At 36.1% G+C, this 25,884-nt stretch overlaps 1 protein-coding gene across 4 annotated transcripts in view; it reads right to left on the bottom strand.

Moving 5' to 3' along the window:
- Positions 1-597: 597 nt before the first annotated feature.
- The window catches only part of DCAF17 (DDB1 and CUL4 associated factor 17), a 37,091-nt gene continuing 11,804 nt past the window's right edge, over positions 598-25,884 (bottom strand). For 3 of the 4 annotated variants that reach the window (XM_049712270.1, XM_004267290.4, XM_033423565.2), the window contains 9 exons: positions 25,534-25,623; positions 22,580-22,684; positions 22,009-22,114; positions 16,356-16,498; positions 12,652-12,761; positions 9,501-9,591; positions 8,701-8,784; positions 6,324-6,479; positions 598-5,538 (listed from right to left, as the gene is read on the bottom strand). In XM_049712270.1, the coding sequence (XP_049568227.1) occupies positions 5,371-5,538; positions 6,324-6,479; positions 8,701-8,784; positions 9,501-9,591; positions 12,652-12,761; positions 16,356-16,498; positions 22,009-22,114; positions 22,580-22,684; positions 25,534-25,623 (1,053 nt within the window). In that variant the 3' untranslated portion in view covers positions 598-5,370. The remainder of the gene's footprint in view (positions 5,539-6,323; positions 6,480-8,700; positions 8,785-9,500; positions 9,592-12,651; positions 12,762-16,355; positions 16,499-22,008; positions 22,115-22,579; positions 22,685-25,533; positions 25,624-25,884) is intronic. The other variant, XM_049712271.1, reaches the window with a different exon arrangement.

Here is a 25,884-nt window from a genome sequence, read left to right as displayed (position 1 = left end):
AAAATTCACCTGATTTAGAAATAACATGAACTCATAATTATTATAGGAAAAGGTCATATTCTGTTTTATTACAATGTTTTGGTGCCATCCTGTCCAGCTCCAGCAGTCATGTGGAAACAGTCTGACATGTCCCTTTAGCAACCTAGGTTTTTCCTAGGTTGGTCTCCATTAAGGCAAAAGTAACTGGTGAGCAATGTATTCCATGTTTGAGAAAGAATAACTCAACCTGAGTTTTAGGTTACCTTAACTATTATCACAAAGAATGTTTTCAGCCGTTCCTTGTAGGGGGTGGTGTTAAAAAAGATGAAGGGATAGATCTGACAAGAGGGCTACTCTAGGCACAAGTATTATAGAAACAATCTAAGTATCAACTGGAAATGATTACACACCCACCAAAAATACTAAGATAAAAAAGACAAACACAAATGTTGGAGAAAATGTGGAGTAACGGTAAGTCCCCATTGTTGAAGGAACGTAAAATGGTACAATCCTTTGGAAGAAAGGTCTGGCAGTTTTTTATGAAACTAAACATACACCTACCTTAGGACCCAATGATTCCACCCTTAGATGTTTACTCAAGAGGAATAAAGACATGTGTTCATAAAAAAAATTGTATAAGAATGTTCATAGCAGCTTTATTTATAACAGCAAAAAAAAAAAAGAAAGAAAAGTGGAAACAGCCCATGTGTCCATCAACAGGAAAATGGAAAAAAACAAACTGACATATTCATACAAGAGAATATTCAGCAATAAAAAGGAATGAACCACTGATACAGGCAACATGAATTAATCTCAATAACATGCTGAGTGAAAGAGGCATTATGCTTTGCATGATTTCATTTATATGAAGTTTTAGAATAGAAAAATTTAATCTGTGAGGCAAAATAATCAGAACAGTAGTTACATCTGAGAGTTGGGGTAGGGAATGACTGGGAAGGGGCATGAGGAAACTTTCTGGCATAATTGCAATGTTCTAAATTTTGAAAAGGGTTTGGGTTACACAGGTGTATGGATTTGGGAAAAATTAGCAAATTTATACTTAACATTTGTGCATTACACTGCATGTGAATGTACCTTAAAAATGAAAAAAATGAAACCATACTAAACCCTACTTAATGATATGCCTTTTGAAGTATTAGGAGGATATATACTGATGTCTGCAATTTATTTTGAAAAGCATCATAAAAATAACATGGATGGATAAGTAATAAAACATGTAGAATAAAATGTAGAATCCATGTGGTTGGTATTTGGGTATTTACTGTAAAATTCTCTCAATTCTGCTGTATGTTTGAAAATTTTTATAATAAAACGATTAGGAAAAGCCAGTTGGTCTTATCTTTCTATTATCTATCCTTGGCCTGAAATAAATTATTCTTTCTATAGGATAGAGACTCTATAGAAACACAGGGACCGGAAATTAGCCCTGCATAATCCCTGGGATTCTAAAAGGTAAGTCATACATGTAAACATTGTAAGAAAGGTAAGAAAACATATTAATTATTGAAAAGAAAATCAAGTTACATTAAGAGTAATTACTAATACTGGTGTTTATTATCACCACAAACAAGATCAGAGTACCATTTTTTTGTATCTTTTTAAAAACTGACTTTTTTCAGCCATTGCATGAAGAGCCATCTTTTTTTTTTTTTTTTTTTTTTTTTGCGGTACGCGGGCCTCTCACTGCTGTGGCCTCTCCCGCCGCGGAGAACAGGCTCTGGACGCGCAGGCTCAGCGGCCATGGCCCACGGGCCCAGCCACTCTGCGGCACGTGGGATCCTCCCGGACAGGGGCACAAACCCGTGTCCCCTGCACTGGCAGGCGGACTCTCAACCACTGCGCCACCAGGGAAGCCCAAGAGCCATCTTTTATGTCAAGTTATATACATGAATAGGCCAATTGTGTCTCATCCAAAATTTGTCCAAAATTCGGATATCTAATCATTTTTTAAAAAGACTTTTAAGCATTTTCGTATATACCCAATGTTATCATTGTTAATATGCTACATATGGGATAAAATAACATCCTTTGCCTTTTGAGAGCTTTAGAGGAAATCTGGCATAAGTTTGTGTCAAACAAATCTGAATGTGTTTCCCATCTCTGCACTTATTAGTTGTAGGCCCTTGGGCAAATTAACTTCGTAAGCCTCACTTTCCTCATTTTACAAATGAGGATGAAAAATGGTAGTTCATACCTCATACGGTTATTTTGAATGTTAAGTGAGACAATTCATTTTACATGTATCACAGATAGATTGGCAGATAGAAAGCACTCAATAAATATGCTATCATTAAGAAAAAAGTGTGTACAAGAAACAAAACATTCAATTGATGGAAAAATGTGGAACAAAACCTTAGTTTATTTAAATAGAACAGTATCATCTCCTCACAAGGTAGTTCAAATAGCAACTACAATAGGATTTGTTTTGTTTTCTCTGAGTTGCGAGAAATGTTTTAGAAAGTCAAAGAACAATAATCTTGCTGCACTGATACTGTGAGAATTCAGACCCTTAGATCAAAGAGAGAAATGCAGAAATATACCTCTCATCAGCTTAATATCCGGACCATCTAAAAGAAGCTACCCTGTTTCACCCAATCTTGCATTAAACATTCAGAAATGTCACCCATATTGTTTTATGCCTGCCCCTAGCACCTGTTAAGTAGGCTGGCACATAGTTGAAGCCTCTAAAATAGTCAGATAGAGAGGAGGGTTAAGGAGGGGCAGGAGGATATTAACTACCACTTCCCTCTGCCCTCAGGAGAACAGCAGTCTCATGTCTGGCAGGCGGCGGAATGAGCAGCTGCTGCCACTGTAGGGAGCTGGGAAGCCAATAATTTTGGGGGAATCATGCTCTATTGTTTCCTGCTATGTCTGTTACCTGTGCATTTACCACATTCTTTGCTATCTTCTTTATCTTTTGGCACCCTTTTTATTAACCTTCTTGTTAACAATCATGCAGTCCACATTCCCACATGGTGTTACAACTGGCTGAAACTAAGCAGTAGCAGCTTAATTAACTAAGCAGTAGCAGCTTGTCCCTTTAGTTGGGGCATAGCTCTCCTATGTTACACTGTCCACAACTCCCTATTGTCTTTCACACTAGGTGCATTTCCTGCCTGGCCCATATGGCATGTGGATCCAGGTCTAGTTTGATTTGGGCAGCAGTGAGACAATAGGCGTTTCTTAGTGCTCAGTTCCTGTCTTGACTGGAAGTATTCCACTCAACCCTGCCCCCACCAAAAAAGCAGCCAAGAATCTCAGATAGTTCTCAGATGCCTTTCTGAACAGATGAGTTCCTTCATAAAAAGAAGGCAATGACTTAGAGAAAGGTAAACTCAACAAGCCTGCTTTTTAAAAAAAAATCTGACAGAATTGAAGTCTTAAGACATCCTTTTCTGAAACACTTTTGGAAATGGAGAGCAGGCTTTCTGCCTTTGCACAGCACTGCATTTGCTTTGAAACCCACCATACTGGTTTCTTTTCTTTTCTCTGATATTTATCTATTTCCTCTTATCGAACCTGTTTCAAGGTATAAATTCACTGGGCAGGACTATTTAGATATAGCTCATGTCTAGTTGGAAGTCTGGGGCAATATCTAGCACATCATAACTATTCAGCTATTCATAACTGTGCTTTGTAATCACAATCATGTCTCCAAAATACTCTGACTTCAAATATTATATTAAATAGTACTATTAAATATGCATAAAACGAGAATGGATTTTTCAACTTGTAGATATAAAAGTATTAGAATTTAATATATGAAGATAGTTTTATCATCTTGCTCATGAGGTAATCAATCACTTTTACTTTCCCAAGTGGTTATTATACATAAGTGCAGATTCAGAAAGATTTATTTTTAGCCAACATATAAATATTTTCCCTTATTCTAAAATGTTAGCAATCTTCTTTTCTATTGCACAAAAGACAGTTTTAGGCTTTATTTTTTTTTAATTTATGGACTCTGCTACTAATTTCTAGACTTTTGGAATAGCTAACGCCTTTCTCGCACCAGCCCTGTTGATCATAATTAGCCTGAAATTTATCTGCAAACTTCAAGGGCAGAACAGGGCAGAATTCACATTGTTCTTAACATGGCATAAGGCCAAAACTGAAGGAAAAACTGGAGGATTTTGATGTAAATCATCCAAGCTAATATCCCATATTTTAATTTTAAATTTGAATCAGCAATGATTTTTACTGCTGTCTCCTCCCCTTCTATTTTTACTAGTTATTCTTTTGAGCCTGAATCAGAGAAATGTGCTAAACATATGTATTGCAAGCAACTGGATTTTTCAAACAGGAACCACAAAGAAACATTTTCCTCCCTTTACTTGGGTTGCTTTTATTTAACATTCTGAAGAATGATTATCTGAGTTCAAGGATCATATTTTGATCAGTTCTAACAAAGAAGAAAAAATACTCATCTCACAGCTAAGATAGAGCCAAAACCTTTTTCTAGTTGCCAGTCAGTTTCCAAGCTAGTAAGAACTCCTGGGACTTTATCTACTCTTCTACAGGGAGCAGAGCTGGTACAACCCAGGATACCTTTATCTTATTGCCTAGGTATGAAAATATTGCCTAAGCAGAACTGGAAGACTCACCAAATAAATAGAAGAGTGAAATGAATACAACATTCTTAGATGTATTAACAGCTAAACAGCCTACATATGAGAAAAAAAATTTCACTTACAGTTTGCTTGAAATCTTTTACATTAGCCTAATAGAAACACAAAAAACCAATGGGAACATCAAACCAAGAGAATAAAACCATGGAAGAAAAGATATTGGGGAACTACAGCCAATTCCTGATACTATATACAAACACAAAACATATATACATATACATTTTTTTTAAACTGTGATGACACATTTTTGGCTCAAAGTATTCTTTCATATTATAGATCTCATTTTCCATCCTTAAACAAAGTTTGGGTGAGAGGATACAGGATTTCTTGATTTCTTTCTGTATCTTTTGTATCTTTCTTTTTATCTCTCACCCTTAGTTTTACTAATCAAAATCCCAGGCCATCCTTTAACAACCACGTTAAACACCTACTCATCGATGACCCTCTCCCAAAAATTAGAATTAACCTCTTTCTCTGCTCTTCAGTGTTTTACATTTGCATCACCACCCGCCTAAAAACTGCAAAATGTTAGACTTCTTGGGATGTCATTGTAAAAAATCTCTACATAAAATGAAGTACTCACCACCTTGTATGGCAAGAGTTTAAAAAAGAAGTCACAGTCATCCGAAGTCAACACAAGACCTTCTCTGGAAAATACTGGAGAATATGCTATGCAGATAATAAAAAGGAGGACTGGACATGGCTGCTGGGGTGTTTGGCTAGAAGTCTCAGAAGTTACATCTCAAAATTTAAAATTATTGCAATCTTTTTTACAACTTCTGTTTGTGGTTTCTTCTTCTTCCCCAGGGTCACATACCATCTGGTAAACATAGCAGCTGAAGACCCTGCTGGGTTTCTGTTCTATGTGTAGTACCAAGTCTCTGTCAAAGTAAACTTCGTGGCTATATGTCTGTAACGAAAACAAAGGCAAATGGAATCTCCTCTTCACATAATCATATTCACTGCTGAGTCATTAAAATGTCACAGCGTCTATGCTAGGGATGTTCAAATATATACTTGGAGGCAAAATAGCTGCCAGAAATAGTTTATTTTTCATTATTTGTGGATATGCAGACGACTTATGAGAAAAGCATTACACAAAATGTTGAGAATGAAAAGAACCCTGGACTTAGGAGTCTGAACACCCAGATTCTATTGCCAACATTGCCACTATTTCACTTGTGACCGTGGGCAAGTTGCTAAATCTTTCAGGTTCTCCACTGATAAAACAATGATTGGGTAAAGTAACATCTACTGTTCTTTATAACTTTTATACTCTATAATACTTAGAAGAGCAGACAAACGCTTCTAAGAGTGCTTGAAAACCCTACACGCTTAGATTTGTCTCTATTAAATAACTGTGGGGATTTGATACAGTATATTTTTATTTTTTAAAACATTACCAAACTTATAAAATAGGAGAAAACTAGACTATGGTAAGGAAATAGACAGCATGTCTCATGAAAAAAGCATAAAACTTTATCTTTAAAGCCATTGGTAAGGAGAAATTCTCATCCCTAGAGGAGAAAGTCTAAAGAAGTACTCATTTTGTCCTGCATGTAGGATGATAACCTCTTCCATGTGGTCACTGGTATAGGTGAACTTGGACTGACGTGAAAACAGTAACATCTGTTCCAATAAATGTCACCTATAAAGGAAACTCTTACAACTTTGTATTCCATGGACTCTACTCACCACATCCCATGACTCCACGAGTGGAATGCTTTTAAGTAAAGTTCCATATTCATTACAGTGGAAATCCAGGTGAGCTTTTCCTTCAGCATCTATTTGAGTAACAGCTACCACAGAAAGCAAATCTAACTCATCTTCATAGTCCACAATTTTGAAAGTCTTGGAGAATAGATAAGGCAAAAGAAAAGAGGGGCAAAATCCAGTTAGGATTATTTCTACATTTGTGGCTTAACTACTATTTATAAAAATATGTAGAAAGAAAAATGAATGGGTGGGAGCATAGATAGAAATGTGTTTCCACTTATCTGCCTAGTAAAATATCAGTCTCAAGATTTTTAGGACTCAAGAAGTATCCTACAGATTTTGATGAACACAACCAAGTCTATGTAGATCTCAGCCAAAGTATAACTGAAATCCTCTATTATGACAGCAAGCCAGAGTGTCTCCAAATTTGAAAGAGGTATTCAACTGCTGACACTGATAGGTGTGTTCACTGGTTTCCAGATAGGACTAAATATATAAAACTCAGTTCTGAAACTTGAAGACTTCCCACTGTGCTCGGAAGGTTCTCATACCAGAAAAACACAAGTCATTTCAAGAAGAACTGATAGCCCATCATATACTATTTATGACCCTATTTGCCATCCTTTTTAAAAAAAAACCCTTTCTTAGGGAATTCCCTGGTGTTCCAGTGGTTAGGACTACAAGCTTTCCATCCCTGGTCGGGGAATTAAGATCCTGCAAGCAAAAATGGCTGCTTATACTTGAGGGAGAATATTAGGAACAGAAATCCAACCCACAGAACAGGACTGGGATAAGAGACGTTAGTTAGAAATGATTAATGATGGTAAAGACATTAAGAGAGAAAAATCTAACCCCAGAACTCTGTCTCAAGGACGAAAACCTGGGACTCCAACAGTCTCATGGGGAAGCAGATCTATGCTCACCCATCCAGGGATGGCACATCTTGACAGGCACAGCAAGTTTCTCTTAATCACCAAATACTAAACCTTCACTCACATTTGGTCAAACTGCTTTTTAACCCATTTACATTTTCTGCCTTTACCACCTATGACATAAAAATTTACGTAGATTTATTACCAGTGATTCCTTTTAATTTACTTTTTTGCCGTAATCTTACCTTGGGCAAACTTCAAAAGGTGACTTCTTGCCTGAGTGTCAGTAATTTTATAGATTTTAGTCACAACCCCTTTCAACTTTTCCTTTACAGGTGAAAAGTTTTTGTTTTCTAATCTCACAATGCAGAGTATCTTTCTCTTTGCTACTACCTTCTCCCTTCTTAAGTATTCTTGCCACTTTTTGGTAACTTTGGCATGTTTTTTTTTGGTTTTTTTTTTTGAATACAGTTTTACCTACAGGGTAGGAAGCTTTCTGCTTTGTTCTCAATGGTTCAAAAGAATAAATATATATTTGGTTCAAAAGAATATATATTTTTTCTTTTTTGAGAGTAGCCACATACTGTGCCACCTCCAACCTATTTTAAAAGATTTTCAAAAACTATCCTTAAAAAAAAAAAAAAAAAAAAAACTATCCTTAGGGCTTCCCTAGTGGCGCAGTGGTTGAGAGTCCACCTGCCGATGCAGGGGACACGGGTTTGTGCCCCGGTCCAGGAAGATCCCACATGCTGCAGAGCGGCTAGGCCTGTGAGCCATAGCCACTGAGCCTGCACGTCCGGAGCCTGTGCTCCACAACGGGAGAAGCCACAACAGTGAGAAGCCCGCGTATTGCCAAAAAAAAAAAAAAAAAACTATCCTTAGAGATCTACTCAATATTTCTACCTAGAAATGGTCATATGAACTATATAGTTATAGAGTTTAAAGGGATTCAGTATTTACGCAAAGGCTATATATTTGAAGTATGAACACTTTGAGTTGATTTCATAAGTAATTCCAGTGCTTTTTTTTTTTTTTTAAGAAAAGGATAAAAATCTATTAGCTTAGTGACTGGCAATGTCAAGTTGAGGCCAAAGGCTGAACTGATTTACCACACCCTTACACCCTCCTCCTCTGGCTCATGAACATTAACAAATACATCTATGTCTAGTAAGTGAAAAACAAGGCAAAAGCCATAGTCATCAAGATGCAACTCAATAATTTTCTATTAAGAGATTTCCCTAGGAAGTGTGCATATCAACAAAACAATAAGCTAATAATAGTGTTTTCAAATTATTTCGGTCCTATGAAATCTTCTGCAAACAAAATCTTAAGAATAATTCCAATATTAAAAGAGAGGAGACAGAGACACATCGGTTCAAATAGCACACACAATCCTACAGACTAAGGTTGCATGGAGCTCCCCAACCTCCACCCCAGGGCAAGTTCATACAAGCTTAGTTTATTATTTCTGGCTAAAGTAATACCTCTTGTTCTGGGTCATCATCCAGAAGGTTAAAGCTTTTTTTTACCACCCGTCCAGAAGCTGTAACAGTGGGTAAGTTTTCATTCTATCATATGGAGAGAAATAAAAATATATGACAAGTCCTATTATGTAGTCAATGGCAAAACTGTATTAACGAATTTGTTAACTAACCAACCCTTCTCTAACATCCACAATTCTTTCCTCAACTGAGAAAATTCTGAACCAGATTTTGGATCCTCCAATTAATAAAAATACTTTATTAAAGTTTTTAATGGATAAAATACCAAACTAGAAATACAAAGGTTACAGATTTGTTACTTCACCTGCCCTTCTGATTTTTGCCTTAGTATAGTACAGCAAAGAAAGAGTCGATCTGCTTTTGGAAATTTCCCTCTGCATGATTTTCTTCAGGCTCTTAATTTATATGCTAAAGACAAAGAACCATTTGGAGTCAAAGAATGGTGTGTAATTTTTTAAAGTTTATATCTAACCTTTCTTACCCTAAGTGTGCACAATTAATTAAACCCAAAGGTTGATAATTCATCAATAAAAACTTAAAGAGAAACCCAGAAAGGAAACAGAAATAAGCAAAAGATAAAGTCAATATAATCAGCTCTCTTCAAATCTCATAGATATTATACATGGGGCTAAGACTAGCTACCCATGTAGACAAAATGAACAGACTTTTATAGAACTGTGCTTTTCTTTTCTGCCACACTAAAAGAGAAATACATTTGCATATTATATTCTTATATAGAAAGACAGTGATATACAAAGGATTTTAAAGTACTCCTGACTTACTTTGTTCTTCTCCCTGTTGGCCAAAATGACAAAATCTTCAGAGATCTGATGCTGGGCACTATTATTTTCTACTTCACTTAGCTTTAAAACTCTGAAAAGGTAAAAAGGATTCTAAGAACCTAAGATCTTAACACACCATCAAAATGTCAAAGTTGAACTAATGAAAAGAAACTTAACAAATGAAAATTATGGTAACAACACTGAGTTAGTTCTCTTCTCCTCCTGATTAGTCCAAAATATTAATGTCTGATAACTTAAGTGTCCATAAATTTCTTCAAATTTAGAGATTCTGTTAAACAGAAAAACAGGATATGTGACAACAGGTGCTACTGAAGTAGGTAATGCAGCAGCTTGCTGAGGCTTACACTATCTTCCAAACTGGCTTAATGAAAGTTACTCTAAAGAACCTCCTCTCTACCATCCTGCAGCAGGTCTTCAACATTTCAGCTTTAACAATGGCATTATAGTAGATATTTACATTTTTATTTCTGAAGATAGAATGAGGTATCAATGAACAACACTCAGAGTTAAATATAATATAGACTGGATTGGCAACTAAGTTCTAAACCGAGAGTTTTCATAGTAGAGTAGTATTTTAAAACTGCAAATGACTTAATTCTTTTCTTTTTTCTTAAGGTTATATTTAAAGATTTGAGTTTTCTGAGTGCAAATGACCTCACAGATCGAGCTTATTAAGCAAGTGAAAGTAAAAGAATATTCTCACCACCTACACAAATCTGTTCACAGCATTAACAAGCATCAAAAGCACAATGTCCTCAAAGCTTAAAGTCTCAAATGCAGGCAAAGAGAACAGCAGGGAGAAGCAGCCACTGTAGCCAGAGAGAGCTGGAGGCCTTAGAGTTTGCCAGAGACAAAGAAATCAGATTACATTTTAAATTCCTTAATTAGTTATCTTAATTAGTGCCAATATTTAAGAGTGCCTATCTTTTAAAACCTAGCAAAAGGGCACACACTCTTTGTGGACCTTATTTTCTTAAACTCAAACTAATATAAAAGATGTGTGGTAACAAACATTAAGAGTAAGGTTTATTGGGCTTCCCTGATGGCGCAGTGGTTGAGAGTCTGCCTGACGATGCAGGGGACACGGGTTCATGCCCCGATCCGGGAGGATCCTACATGCCGCGGAGTGGCTGGGCCCGTGAGCCATGGTCGCTGAGCCTGTGCGTCCGGAGCCTGTGCTCCGCAACAGGAGAGGCCCGCGTACCGCAAAAAAAAAAAAAAGAGTAAGGTTTATTAAAGCTGACCATACTTTTTATGACTTTTTATAAAAGTTCATAATCTTTTTTCATTAAGTCCCTTCATCCTCCTTATAACTGATTCAGAGTAGACGAATTATCATGAAGCATACAAAATAAAGAATGCAGACACTACTCCTCTTATTCAACAAATACTTACTGAGCACCTACTCTGTATTAAGACCTATGCTCAGTGCCAGGGTTACAGGTGTCAACAAGATAGACTCTTTCCCTATCATGGAGCTCATGATTCCCAACCTAGATATTCAAACAGATAATCATACAAATAATTAATTTAAATTGCTGTAGGTGCTACAGAAGATTATATAGTGGGTAGAGTGAAAATATCATGGGGCAGCTAATCTAATGAAGGGTGCCAGGGAAGCACTCTTTGAAAAAGGGACATTTAAGGGGGCATAAAATATGAATAGAAATTAGGCAAAACAGGTAGGGGAAACAGACTTCAAATAGAGGGAACAGGTCCTTAGCTTTGTGAAAAGACAGCATGACTGAAGTAAACTGAGTGGGAAGAATCTTTTAGACCAGCTAAGTATGTTGGTCTTTATCTTAAGCGCAATAGGAGGTCATAAAAAGGTTAAAACAGAATTCACTTGGTTAGGTTTTTGTGTTTGTTAATGTTTCTAAAAATCACTCTAGCTGCTGAGAAGAAAACAGACTTAAAGAGTAAAAAGTAGATCCTTGGGAGTCCTGTAAGAAGGCAAATATTATAGTCTAGGCTAGTGATGACAATGATCTGACCAAGGTGGTGACAGTGGCCAAGGGCAGAAAGAGGCAGATTTAAGAAATGTTTAGTAGCAAAATAAACTGGATTGATGGGATATATGGTGCGTGTGTGTGTGTGTGTGTGTGTGTGTGTGTGTGTGTGAGAGAGAGAGAGAGAATGCAAGTGAGTGTTTAAGTACACGTATACTGATGAAAGACAAGAAGGTAAGAAAGTGTCAAGAATGATTCCAGACTTATGACATAAACTTAGATGAGAGGTTTGTGCTAAGAGAAATTTTGGAGTTTTGGTGTATACAGGATCTTTAAAGCCAAGGGAATAAACAGGAGAATCAAGCAGAAAGGGAACAAAGAGTGAGAAAAGAGGGTCTAAGTCCTGAGGACTTAAAGTCTGAGTAGAAGATAAAGAACGTGGGCTTCCCTGGTGGCGCAGTGGTTGAGAGTCCGCCTGCCGATGCAGGGGACGCGGGTTCGTGCCCCAGTCCGGGAAGATCCCACATGCCGCAGAGTGGCTGGGCCCGTGAGCCATGGCCGCTGAGCCTGCACGTCCGGAGCCTGTGCTCCACAACGGGAGAGGCCACAACAGTGAGAGGCCCGCGTACAGCAAAAAAAAAAAAAAAAAAAAAAAAAAGAAGATAAAGAACGTGAATGGATACTAAGAAAGACAGATCAGAGAGGGAAGAAAATATTCAGGAGCACTGTGGTGTCAGGGAAGCCAAATGAAGAGTGTTTCAAGGAAGGAGAGGTCAACTGTGTGGAAGATGTGGGTAAACTAAATACAACAAGATTTACTTCAAACAACCTGCTGCTTCTCCAGCAGTAAGGCTGTCTTTTAGAACAAAGATAAATCATCTCTCTCATTAATCCTGGAGAATGAATTAAGACCTGATGAGGATGAACCAATATGTAATCTTTTCCTCACACGTCATCTATCATCCAACAAAGAACTTACTCAAATGTAATATTTACAAACAGTAATGATGAGGTTGAAAGAATAAAGTCAGGTTTTCTAGATGCCATTCTCTGAGGAAGCACCCTACAAAAAGTTAATTATTTCCAAAATTTGCTCAGTAGTTAGCTGGCAAAAATAAAGATGCCAATAAATACTACCAAAGGCTACTTTTAACTTTAAAGTAACTAAGGAAAATACTCACTTGACCTGATTTGGGCCAACATGTATTATTCTACCAGAAGCATCAGGATGGAAATAGATCCAGTCAGATTCTAGAGAACAACACTCCATTTCTTGGACCCCGTTTTTTGCCTGAAATTGGAACAAAATATTGAAAATAAAAATTAAGGAAAAATAAAATAATTTTTCCAATCCAGCATCAGTGATAGATCAGTAAGTCAAAAGTAAAGGAAGAGAAAACATTAACCAGCTGAACTGGGATGTGTATTAGGGCTGAATTAGGACACTCAAACTTGAGAAATCCAGAACATTTAAATTCAGAAATTTCATAGATGCACCACGCACTATATATTATAGCTCACAAATAATAAGTTACCATATCTCAAGCACCTAATGTATGTCTGGCACTGCATTAGATGTTTTATACTCATTATTTCTTTTGATCTCAGCAATACTTGAAGCATATATTGCTATCCCCATCTTATGGATGAGGAAACTGATGCACAAAGAGGATAAATCATTTGCTTAGTATTCAGCACCTACTAAACAGCAGATTAGACTCCAAAGTCCATGGATTTTCCATTATTTAACTCTGCCATAATTATGTACATACAGTCCCCCACAACATCCTTCTCCCTTCCCTATCCTCAACAAACTGTCAATCAGAAGAGTAGATAGCACAAAAATAAACATGCAATCAAACAGGTCATACAATCTCCTTGCAAAAGTCAGATGTTAAACTCTAATGCTAAGGAAACAGTCTAATACTGCTTAGCACTTAAGGTAAGTAGAGAGATTGATTTCATAGTAGTATATTTAGACATTAAAATAAAGAAAAAGATACGTCCATATGTGATCACATATGTAATAAATGTTTTACCTTACACACAGGAGCACTGGGGACTAATACCAGCATGGATATATTAACTTCACTGGCTTTATCCAAGTCACTTAACTTAATTTTTCCAATGTAAAATGAAATGATGTCATCTTTCCTATTAGATACTCATAAAAGTTTCTGATATATAAAATTATTAATTCCAGTAGCATATACTGACAGGACACAATGTTTAAGGTATCACACTAGGCACTAAACATAATCCTTGTCATCAAGAAGCTCATATTCAAGAAGGGAGATAGAAACAGAAATAGAATAAGGCGGTGTAGAAAACAAAGTGGTCAAGCTATGCACGGGATATTATCAAGCATCCAACCCAAGTAAGCAGAATTTCAGGAGCCTGAACTCTGCCTTGAAATGAGAATAAAGTGGCTAGAAAGAAGAGACAGCAAAATCAAAAGCACAGAAGTGTTGATCCATTTAGCATGTATATGCACAAACACGAGTAGCAGATAAAATTAAATTGAGAAGTAGAGTGTCCAGCCATGAGACTGGAGAGGTAGGCTGAGGTTACATCACAAGTGCTTTGTATGCCATGCTTTTTTAAAAACTGGAATTTAACACATTTAGGTATCAAATTAGCACATGCATTTTAATTTTTTAAGAATTTTTATAAGTATCCTAATGATTTCTAATAGAAATGGTGGTATTACTGCATTTTACATATAAGAGAATCAATACAATTAAACATCTTTGTTGCAACCACTAAAACAATGTACATTTTGGCATTAGCTCCAAATGCTCCTTTGTTTAATATGAAACTTTTTTTTTTTTTTTTTTTTTGCAGTATGTGGGCCTCTCACTGTTGTGGCCTCTCCCGTTGCGGAGCACAGGCTCCGGATGCGCAGGCCCAGCGGCCATGGTTCACGGGCCTAGCCGCTCCGCGGCATGTGGAATCTTCCCAGACTGGGGCATGAACCCGTGTCCCCTGCATTGGCAGGCAGACTCTCAACTACTGCGCCACCAGGGAAGCCCAATATAAAACTTTTTTATGCTGTGTGTGTATGTATGTATATATATATATATATATATATATATATATATACACACAAAAAAAAAAAACCCATATCTTTCTTTTTTTAGGAGACTATTCTCTTTATTATAATATCTAAATACAACATGCAAAAGAAACATTATCTCTGTGTTAAATACTAGGCAGCACTATTATCAGCTTCTGTAGTTTTTATTATTTGCTCAAATGCTAGTTTAAAGCTCAGTTTAATAGAAAGCTATGAATCATTTTCTGAATTCTTCAGTTTGCCTACATGTATGCTTTTGGGTTATGTATTTTTCTGACTGACAGGTGGGGAGGTAATGCACATATGCATCATTAAGGTAATATCACCTCAACAAAGTTGTCCAGCAAAAGGACTGAAAACTCCCCTGGATTTAGCAATTATTTATGAATATGTTGAAATAAGATCTGACTAAATGTTATAATCAGTAATCATACAAGGAGAATACTTGACAGGTATGCTTGATGTAGATGTTGAAGGCCATTTTGTACACACACATAAAAGAATATGTATTATCAGTTCTTATATAAGAAGAATATGTACTAAATGTCTAGAATGTGAACTGTGCAGGGTTTGACTAGATAGAAAAGTTCAGCAAAAAAGAGATGTGACAGGTCCTGGTGGCTGAAGGATGTCCACTGCTGGGAGGTGAATAATCAAACCACAGACTTGTGGGAAACAGTCCGCATTTGTAAAAGAGGATGTCACTGGGCTGGGCCAAACAAGAGCTCTCACATGTGATAGGTTAATGAGAAAATGGAAGGGAAGAGTGCTCCTGCAAAAAGACAAACAAACAAACAAAAAACGAGAACACACTATACACCATGTTCCCTGGTGGCCATGACACCAAAGGAAATAGATAAATGGACCCAAGACTGTGTACGTCTTCGGTGTGGTGAAAGGTGACCTGTGACTCTCAAAGCCACTGGGTCCAACAGTGACTGATGGAAAAAGATTCTGGAAAAGAAGCATGTGGAATAAGCTGAGTCTGCCTCATAAAAAGTTCATTTGATGTATCAAGAGGCTCCAGAAATAAACTAAACTAAATCAGCAATATAAAACAAAGATAGAACCCCCCTCCTCCGTGCACTCACTCTTGTACTTATCTCAATCACTGTACTTAACGGACTGCATCTTATTTCCCTACACATTTGCTTTCTTTTGAGAGTGTAAGCAACTTGCGGGAAGAGAATGTGTCCCCAGCCAAGTCTGGCACACAGTAGGCCCTCAATAATGTTTATTAAATGATAAATTAATGCCTAAGTCATTTTTAAAAAGAAAAATTAACTCAAGGGGTAATTTTTTGTCTTGTCTTGCCATATACCCTTTCTTTCTATTCTGCCATATATAACTTTAAAATATCCTTGAAAACTCAAAGTGTTTCAGTGTTTATACCGTGACCAACGGAGTTCTATCTGGTTCTGCTCTAGAGAGCCAAGAGCAACAAACCATGAAGAAGCAGAACCAACTACACATTCCACCAGTAATTTCAGAGGCAGCCTGAATACATTCCATCAACGATTCCCACTATGCAGCTTCAGAGATGTTTAAATGGGATCAAGGAGATGGTAAGGACAAAAAACCTAATAAATCTTTGGTGTCCTGAGAATTTTCAAATGTTAATGTTTCAAATTCTGGGTAGCACATACAAGTGTTTGCTATATTCTTTGTACTCTCCTGTACTTTACGTTGTTTACAAATTATTAATACAAACAAAAAAGTAATTCTTAGGATTGTGGACCTATTAGAGAAGTAGAGAATAAAGAATTTCTGATATAAATTTACTACTGAAGTCTGACCACCTTGATTTACCAAGGAATTGTCCTTTAGGGCACAAATATGGAAAACTCCTTTTTGTTTCTTCTTATTAGGTGTGATGATGTAGTGCCAAGGATGGCCTCCAATCTGAAAAGCATTCTCCAGGGAGGACACCTCAAAGAGCAGTGGTGGTGTATCTGCAGAGATAGACAAAAGGAATGTATTAGCTCCTTTATTCTGGTAGCCTTGGAACATTCATTAACTGAACTCAACCTCTGCACGCATCATCTATGAACTTCCACTAATGAAAAATTACTATGTTCAAGGAAAGAAAATACAATCAGGAAAGAGGCTTATTGCTTATTTCCATAGTCTTAAGAAAAGAAAAATCTGATAGGTAACAACTGTTAGGTTATGAGTCAACTTTCTAGACATCCGTTTTCAGGATATGTGTGACATGCAGCTGGATGGAGATAAAAAATGGGCTGAAGGTGCTTATGATGGCAAAAATGACAAAGTATACCTAACAAAAGCAGCTGCCATTTAATAAGCACCAGCTATCTACAAGGCTTGGTTAGATACTATTTCCATCTCTCGTAACAATCCAACAAGGTATTAGGTCTAATACTTCCTTCAAATGTGAGGAAGAGAACCTTCATATTCTAGACTAACAGGTTATATTTAGCAAACTTTACAAAAGAAGTGTTGCTTAAGATTTCCACTTCTGAAATAATGAAAAGTAACCACTTAGGATGGGTCCTGTTACCGTGGAAGCTTTATCAAAGGATAGCCACTACTACTAGTATAATCATTAGACAAGTTAATTTTAAGGTAGTTTAGATACATCCGGTCAGTCACTGTCTATTGGAGACTGACAACACAAAAGAACTATCTGTTAGTGCTTCCTAGTCTTCTTCTTTGATGACAATTAATTTTATATAGAGCATAACAGACTTACTTTTGGAGACATGTATAAATGGAAGGTAGTGCTGCTTATGAAGACCAGAATTCCTTTGGGGCAGCCCTACTGAAATACCACATGGTCTGTTTGTGAAGGTGACTAATCAGAGTCCTTTGTTTATGCCTCTAACTTGAGAGTTTAATCTTTGGCTTATGAGGCCACCACTGTCAGTAAAGGGACTTGTCTTAGGGAGACCATTCACTCAAAACATCACATGTTACATATAGAAGTGTGTGCCTTATTAGGTTTCTTCATAAGGGCAATTTACTACTTAAAAGCTATACAAAGAGAAAAACAAATAATGAAAAGTGAGCTTACAAACTGACAATCTTAAGGAGAAAGAAGAGATAAGTATAAACATATCAACTATATTTAAAGTACCTTTTTTTTAAAACCTTTTAAGAGAAGGGTAATATTCTTAATATATAAAGAAATCTTTTTTAAGTAATAAGAAAATGATGGACATCCCAATAGAAAAATGGGCAAAGGACATCAGTCGGTAAATTGTGAAAGGTACATAAACATCATGTGTGATAATATGGTGGCTACCAAATGATGGTGGATGAGGAAAAGAAGAATTATAAAGAGAAAAAAATACAATTAGAGTTTGAATTTGGGGTTAAAAATTTAAGTAGGTATGTTGTAGAGAATATAAGGTAGGAATTCAAAATAGGAAAAAAAAATCAATGCAAAAAGATGTATTTAAAAAGAAATACTTTTCCCAGCAGTTGCTAAAATTAGCCCAAAAGCACAGCAAGACTCTGCTCACCACAACCCTGGTGGGTCCCCATTAGCCCCAAGAGCCCAAATTTTGATCTCTAATACTATTCTCAATTGAAAGGGCCTAGGAGTTCTCAGAGAATGGCTGATTCCATGTCTTGTGATGAGGAAATTTTAGGATCATTAATAATTACAGGAACATTCTTATACTATTTATAATCACAGAAAATTAAAAACAACCTAAATGTCCATTGTAAACTGGTTAAATAAATTTACAGTTCATGCATTTAATGGTACATAAGTTGAGATCTTAAAACCTTGAGGAGCTTAGCGTGTGCACATATATACACAGGGCCACTCTTTGGCAAAGGTAATATAAGTACTGCATTCAAAAAGCATCAGAAGAAATATAATGAAAACTAAGTTTTCCTTCCATCTGTATCCCTCAAAGATAACTACTATTTATCAGTTTTCTGTGTGCCCTTCCAGATATTTCAAGCAATCCTAAAGGCATATACTCATATATCTATACTTTTAATATATGCATATGAATACTTAACACAAATGAGGTTTTTTATATACATAGTTTTGCACTCCTTTTTTTACTTACTAATATATATTGGAAACTTCTCTATACCAGTGCAAAAAGAATTCCTGTTTCTTTTTAACAATTAAGTTTATGACATAGCCAAACAATCATAGAATACTAATGTCACCTATCAATGTATCAATATACATTGTTTCCAATCTTTTGCTGTTAGAAACAATGTTGTAACTGTACATTTGTCATTTTGTACACATGTGAATGTATCTGGGATAAATTCCTAAAAATGGAATTGCTCAAAGAATATATGCATTTAAAATTTTGAAACATACTGACAAATTGTCCTCCCCAAGGGACTCCAACAATAAATGAAAGTGCCTCTTCTATACTCTCACCAACCCTGTTACCTAACTTTTTGATATTTGAGAATCTGAAAAGAAGTATCTTATGATAGTGTTAACTTGCGCTTCTCTTATCAGTGACGTTGGGCTTTGTCCTCCCCAAATTAAAAGTCATTTATATTTCCTCTTCTTCTGAACAATATCCTTTGCTCATTTTGTTGTTGTTGTTGTAGTCACTTCTTCTTACTGGTCTGTAGAACTCATATATAAGGAGGAAATTACCCCTTTACAGTGTATGTTGCAAATATTTCCCGTTCGTTGTTTGATTTTTGAGTTGGTTTATGTGTGTGCTTTTGTTTTTTACCTTGCAGCACTTTATTTTTATGTAGCCAAATTTATCAATCCCTTCTTTAATGGCTCTGCATTTGCGTCAGAAAGCTCTTCTCAACTCTGAGATAAAAAGATTCTCTAAGTTTTCTTATAGAACTTTAAATCTTTGATCCATCTATTATTTCTTTTGATGTAAAGAGATAGAACTCCGACTTTGTTTTCATAAGACCATCTATTAAATAATCTAGATGGAAATTAATATTTGTAATATATTAACATTTAAAAGTGGGTTAGGCTACAGATATACGCAATAATATGCAATGAATCTCAAAAATAATATGGTGAGTGAAAGAAGCCAGACAAAAAAGTACATATCATATGCTTCCATTTATATGAAACTCCAGAAAACTAGAGTGAAAGAAAGCAGGTTCATTGGTTGCCTAAGGCTGGGGATAGGGAGGGAATTGACTGGAAAGGGCACAGGGGAACATTTTGGAGTGATGAAAAGATTTTAAATCTTGATTGTAGTAGTGGTTTCATGGATATAAACATTTGGCAAAACTCAAATTGTACAGTTAAAATGAGGGCATTTAAGTGCATGTAAATTATACTTTGAGTTGTTTTTTTAAATTATTTTATTTTATTTTAATCATTTTATTATTTCTTTTCTTTTCTCTGTTTTTGGCTGCACCGTGTGGCTTGTGGGATTTTAGTTCCCTGACCAGGGATAGAACCTGGGAGCCCAGCAGTGGAAGCACGGAGTCCTAACCACTGGACCACCAAGGAATTGCCATTATTTAATTAATTAATTATTTATTTTTTTAAAAAGCAAGTTATGAAGGAGTATTCACAGTATGATTCTTTTTTGGTTTCAGACATATATACATTACAAGATTACCAAAAAAACACACTGAGGTGATAACAGTTAATTCCATGCAGGAGGACTATGAGTATTTTAAACTTTCTCTGTTTATCATTATTTCCTAATTCTTCTGTAATGAAAATGAATTGCTTTGCATTTTTAAAAAAAAGTTATTTACAGTTAAAAGGAATAATTTTGTACAGAGCTTAATGATCCTGAAAAACAAATCTGTAGAAATGAATAGGATTTCAGTCAATGTAGTCTGAAAAAATACTCAAAGTTTCCAACATAGTATGCTACTTTTCTAAGCTAAATGTCCAACAATCGCTGTATTGTTTTACAATGGCATGTGATTTCACAGATATTTTCAAATGTTATTATTTTAAAGTTGATAAAAGTGAGGCCCAGAGAGGTTAAGTAATTTGCTCACTATCATAACCACCAGTTAGTAGTGGAATTTCACTCTTACTAGTAGCAGAACAAGATTGTGATCCCAAATCTAGTCTTCTCTCTACAAACAGGGACCAAAATCACAGCACAATCAAAGGTTCTATGAGCTTTCTTTATCACCCTGTTCTTTGCTTTATTTGCTTACTATCTGCATTTCAATGAGAACAATGTACCATTTGGGGAAACTCTCTTCAAAATAATACATTGTAGTTACTACTGGAGCCTGTAGTTTTAAAATTCTTAATAGATTCCTGCTAGCATATTTGTATCAAATATAGGAGGTATTGCTGAGGCTGAGTTATCACAGAACTGCCTAATTCAGCTTGTCCAAGACATCTAAAACCCCGAGTAATTTTTAGAATATTTGAGTTTCTTGAATAATGGCTATACTGGACTCTGTTTTTATAGTCTGTCATTTACTAATAAAAAGAACATCTCCTTTCTCACAATTAAATCTTTCATTTGTTTCTTGATCTGTTGATGATGTAATGTTAAATAGTAATAATAGAAAAAAATTACTGTCTTATTTTGACCCATGTTAGAAAAACCTTTGGAGTTTCACCTAAATATGTGATGTTTATTGGTTAGAAGTAAAAGGAAATATCCTCAATATGACAAAGAATGATTCTTTTTAAAAAAAATATTTATTTATTTAAATTTATTTGGTTGCCCCAGGTCTTAATTGCGGCAGGCGGGCTCCTTAGTTGTGGCATGTGGGCTCCTTAGTTGTGGTATGCAAACTCTTAGTTTCAGCATGCATGTGGGATCTAGTTCCCTGACCAGGGATCAAACCTGGGCTCTCTGCATTGGGAGCCTGGGGTCTTAACCACTGTGCCACCAGGGAAGTCCCAAGAATGATTCTTAATGAACCAAGACTAAAGATAAACAAATATTAGGATAACAAAATATATTATCTTTTTAAATTTATTCATATCAGTTTTACATCTGTCTGCATTAAATAATTCTTGTATTGCTGAGATGAACTCTGGTCAGTCATGGTTTATCTAACACACATTGCTCAATTTGAGTAGCAGTTCATTTCCTTTTAATAAACTGCTGAATTTGATAAGCTAATTAAATATAGAACATTTTTATTATATTTATAAAATTATGTATAATTTTTTTGTGCTTTGTTGATCTTTAAGTTGGGTAAATTTCACAGAATTGTAAAATTTTAAGTTATAAAGGAACTAAGATGGTATCATTTGCTACAACTTATTATTCTGCAGATAAGGAAATCACGACCAGAAAGGTAAAAGTAACTTGCCAAAGGCAACAGATCTCTGGCTAAGCAAGGTCCAGCATCCCCAGGCCTTTATCTAAATGAATAACAGATTTTTGTGAATGCCTATTCAAAAGCAAAGAATACTCTGCATAGGAATAAAATGAATTAATTTATAATTAAATCATGCAAAAAACATTTGGATGATTACAATTAATAACTATTAATATGACCACTTAATTTTTAAGGTGAAGAAAGTACTATATAGTAGCCATACCTGTGATTTTAATATTACAAGGAATGCCAAAAGGAGCCTCTCCTACAGTTCCAGTAGTCCCACCCCATCTGCATGCACACCCTAAGTCAAGTTTCTGTTGCATGAACTAAAAACAAAACAAAACAAAAATGGTGGCTTTAGCACCTACTTATTTGCTGTCTGGAGAGAGAAAAAAATCAAATTCACATGTATATGACAGAGGAAATGTCTTTATTTATTCAAGGGCCTTTCTGTTTATCTTCCCACCCCTCTTTTAAAGGTTACTTTGTCTTTCTGCATTTGTACAGTTTTGTAGAGTTGAAATCTACACAGTGCCTTATTTTAAAAACATCTCATTAAAAAATTCATACCTCAGTCCTATCAAGGGGGAAAAGTGGCGAGGGGGGTGGGGGTGGTGGTGTGATGAACTGGGAGATTGGGATTGACATGAATACACTAATATGTATTAAATGGATAACTAATAAGAACCTGCTGTATAAAAAAATAAATAAAATAAAATTCAAAAAAAAAATTCATACCTCAGTCCAAATCTCAAGTTAATTTCAATATGGCAAATTTCAGTTTTCTCTACCTGTTCAGTGATGGCTTGGAAGCTATAAAGTCTGACCAGTCCCGAGCTGTACATCACAATCAGTATTCCATGAGACAAGGTGGCATCTGTTACGCTCCCGAAAATCTGAGGGGAAAGGCAGATATCACCTGAGAAAAGACCAGAAGGCCAATCCTCTGAGTTTCAGAGTGGTTTGTGCATCTGTTTAATATTCAGGCCACCACTACAACACTGTTGCCTAACATTATAACTTAATTATAATTTAGAAACTGGAAGCTAAGGTGTTATTAGGGCAGAGTGGTAAGCCACTGGGGTCTCAAACTGAAGCACTAATGGGAGTGTAAGACATACCCCTCAAAATGATGCAGCAGCATACATTTGCTTCACAGTCTTGTCAATATCTTTTAATAACAAATCCTCTTCCTCATGGACATAGGTGTAAACTGAGTCCATTTAATTCTACCATGCAGAATATGCACAGCAGAATAAATACAGGGACCTATTCTTCATAAAATGTTATTTATAAAGGGACATTTTTTAGCTGGAGGTGAAAAGATTGGGTCTAAGAAAGTAATTCTAGTAAAAAATAGCCTACTCGAGAATTTTATCATTACCTTGTTCTTTAAATATCTAATACTGTTAAAACTGAACATGTTAAAAACCAAATACATCCAGAAACATTTAGCCTAGCTGACCTTGAGGAGCTTTGGCTCATTGTTCCCTTTCTGTCTCTGTTCTATGTATTGGATCCTGTCACGATGCTCCATAGAGCTCTAAAAAGAACTTGATTCTGTGCCTATTTTAATATTTAACAAAAGCCAACTAACATAAACAAATATTCATAGCAATGAAAGAACAAGTACCCCTGCTCGCCACAACTAGAGAAAGCCTGCATGCAGCAACGAAGACTCAATGCAGCCAAAAATAAATAAATAAAAAAGAAAGAACAAGTAGAAATTCAGTGAAAATCTGTTTCTGTTTCTACTCAAGACAAATCATTTAGTAAAGATTTACTACCCCAACAAACAGCTTAAAGTACATTTTGAGCCTGGCCCATAGGTAGTCTTATTATGCATGGTAAGTGAAAGATATACGTCAATTTCAAATAACTGTAATCAAAATCAAATCCCTCAAATGATTATCTCGAACATGTAAGAATAAGTAGAAACAATTTATGACTTTGCTAAGTGTTCACTCCTATTGTAGACTGTAATAAGTATACACGATTACTTAATCCACAAGCACAAAGAGAACAATTACACTTATGAGCTGTGTTTTTTGTCATCTCTTAAAAGGATAATCATGGTTTACTTTGCTCTTGACTAGCCTATGACTTTTTATTCCCTGATCCTCATTCCCCAATTTGAAAGGAGGATTTGTTTAATTCAAATGTATTTTCAAATGATGAGTGCTATAATAAAGTAGCCACTCTTATTTTAAAATTTGGTTTAAACTCTGGAGTCAAATCTAAGTTCAAATTCCAGCTTCTCCATTTACTACCTTTAGAATTTTGGTAGCTGCTTAACCTCCTAGTTGAATACTTTATATGTTACACTATTATTATATGTCGTAAAATATTCAAAGTGCCTGATACAAAATGAACAATTAATAAATAATTAATTCTTTAGTCTTTATGCAGTTTAGTATATTATGCTTATATAAAACTTTTAAAATACATTCATCTTGTTTGCTTATAAGTATTAGTGGACCCTCAAGACCTGGCCTCAATAATGCTTCAGGTGCTTAATTAAAGACTAGTAGAATAGACCAATAAATAACTATTCACCCAAACTAAGTAACAATTTTTTTAAAGGAAACTAGCAAACTATTGATTCTTTTACTCAGAGGAAATATGTCCTTTCTTTCTTCCCAAATAACCACCCCACAAATCAAGAACAATGGCAACAACAATAAAACCCAACACTGGGCTTCCCTGGTGGCGCAGTGGTTGAGAGACCGCCTGCCGATGCAGGGGACATGGGTTCGTGCCCCGGTCCGCGAAGATCCCACATGCCACGGAGCGGCTAGGCCTGTGAGCCGTGGCCGCTGAGCCTGCGCGTCTGGAGCCTGTGCTCCGCAATGGGAGAGGCCACAACAGTGAGAGGCCCATGTACCGCAAAAAATAAAAACAAAACCCAACACTGAATGAGTTGAAGAACTTACATATTTAATTATAAGACTTGTTTATATACCATAAAACAAGTTTTAGATCTATACTTTGCAATTAAAATGAGGCACTTTGTTGCAGCTTTTTACCTTTATGATCATTTTTAACAAGCTTTGGAATATTCCCAATGAAAAAAATATTTTACTCATTTCATAATTTTATAGAACAGTGGTTTGTTAATGACTGGTACTCAACACTATCCACTTGAGAAGCATAAAAACATGCAGAAAGGGACTTCCTTGGTGGCGCAGTGGTTAAGAATCCTCCTGCCAATGCAGTGGACACAGGTTCGATCCTTGGTCCGGGAAGATCCCACGTGCCGTGAAGCAACTAAGCCCGTGCGCCACAGCTACTGAGCCTATGCTCTAGAGCCTGCATGCCAAAACAACTGAGCCCATGTGCCACAACTACTGAAGCCCACGTGCCACAACTACTGAAGCCCACGTGCCTAGGCCCGTGCTCCACAACAAGATAAGCCACCGCAATGAGAAGCCCACACACTGCAATGAAGAGTAGCCCCCAACACAACTAGAGAAAGCCCATGCGCAGCGACGAAGACCCAAAGCAGCCAAGAATAACTAACTAACTAAATAAATAAACATGTAGAAAGATGAAGGGACTATTAGACTCTCGTCCCACATCGAATGTTCTCATGTATTTTGATATGAAATAAACTAAATCAGCAAGCTTTGTACAGTCAAGGGAACATTTCCAATCCAAACACCTAATAAACAAATAATTAAACAATGATATTACACCTTATTGTCAAAAAATTAGTATTACAATTAAATCAGAAATGAGTTCCTACCTTTTTGTTGATCTCCAGAATCCCTATGAGTGAAAAAGGTAGCACATGGAACACTGCAAGGTACAGCAAAACAGGTTGTTGAATGCCTGCCTAAAAGGAAAGACTAAAATCATAGGCAGCTCTCAAGAGTATTTTAAAACTGCTGTTTTCCTAGTGGTTACCAGTGGGGAAAGGGAAGCGGGGGAGGGGTAATATAGGGGTAGGGGATTACGAGGTACAAACTATTATGTATAAGACAAACTACAAGGATATATTGTACAACATGGGGAATAAAGCCAATATGTTATAAGAACTATAAATGGAGTATAACCTTTACAAATCATGAACCACTATATTGTACATCTATAACAT

This window comes from Orcinus orca, chromosome 7 (assembly GCF_937001465.1).
Source record: "Orcinus orca chromosome 7, mOrcOrc1.1, whole genome shotgun sequence".
Taxonomy (NCBI): domain Eukaryota; kingdom Metazoa; phylum Chordata; class Mammalia; order Artiodactyla; family Delphinidae; genus Orcinus; species Orcinus orca.
The sequence above is the reverse complement of the archived record's forward strand: the minus strand, read 5'-3'. Positions and strand labels throughout refer to the sequence as shown.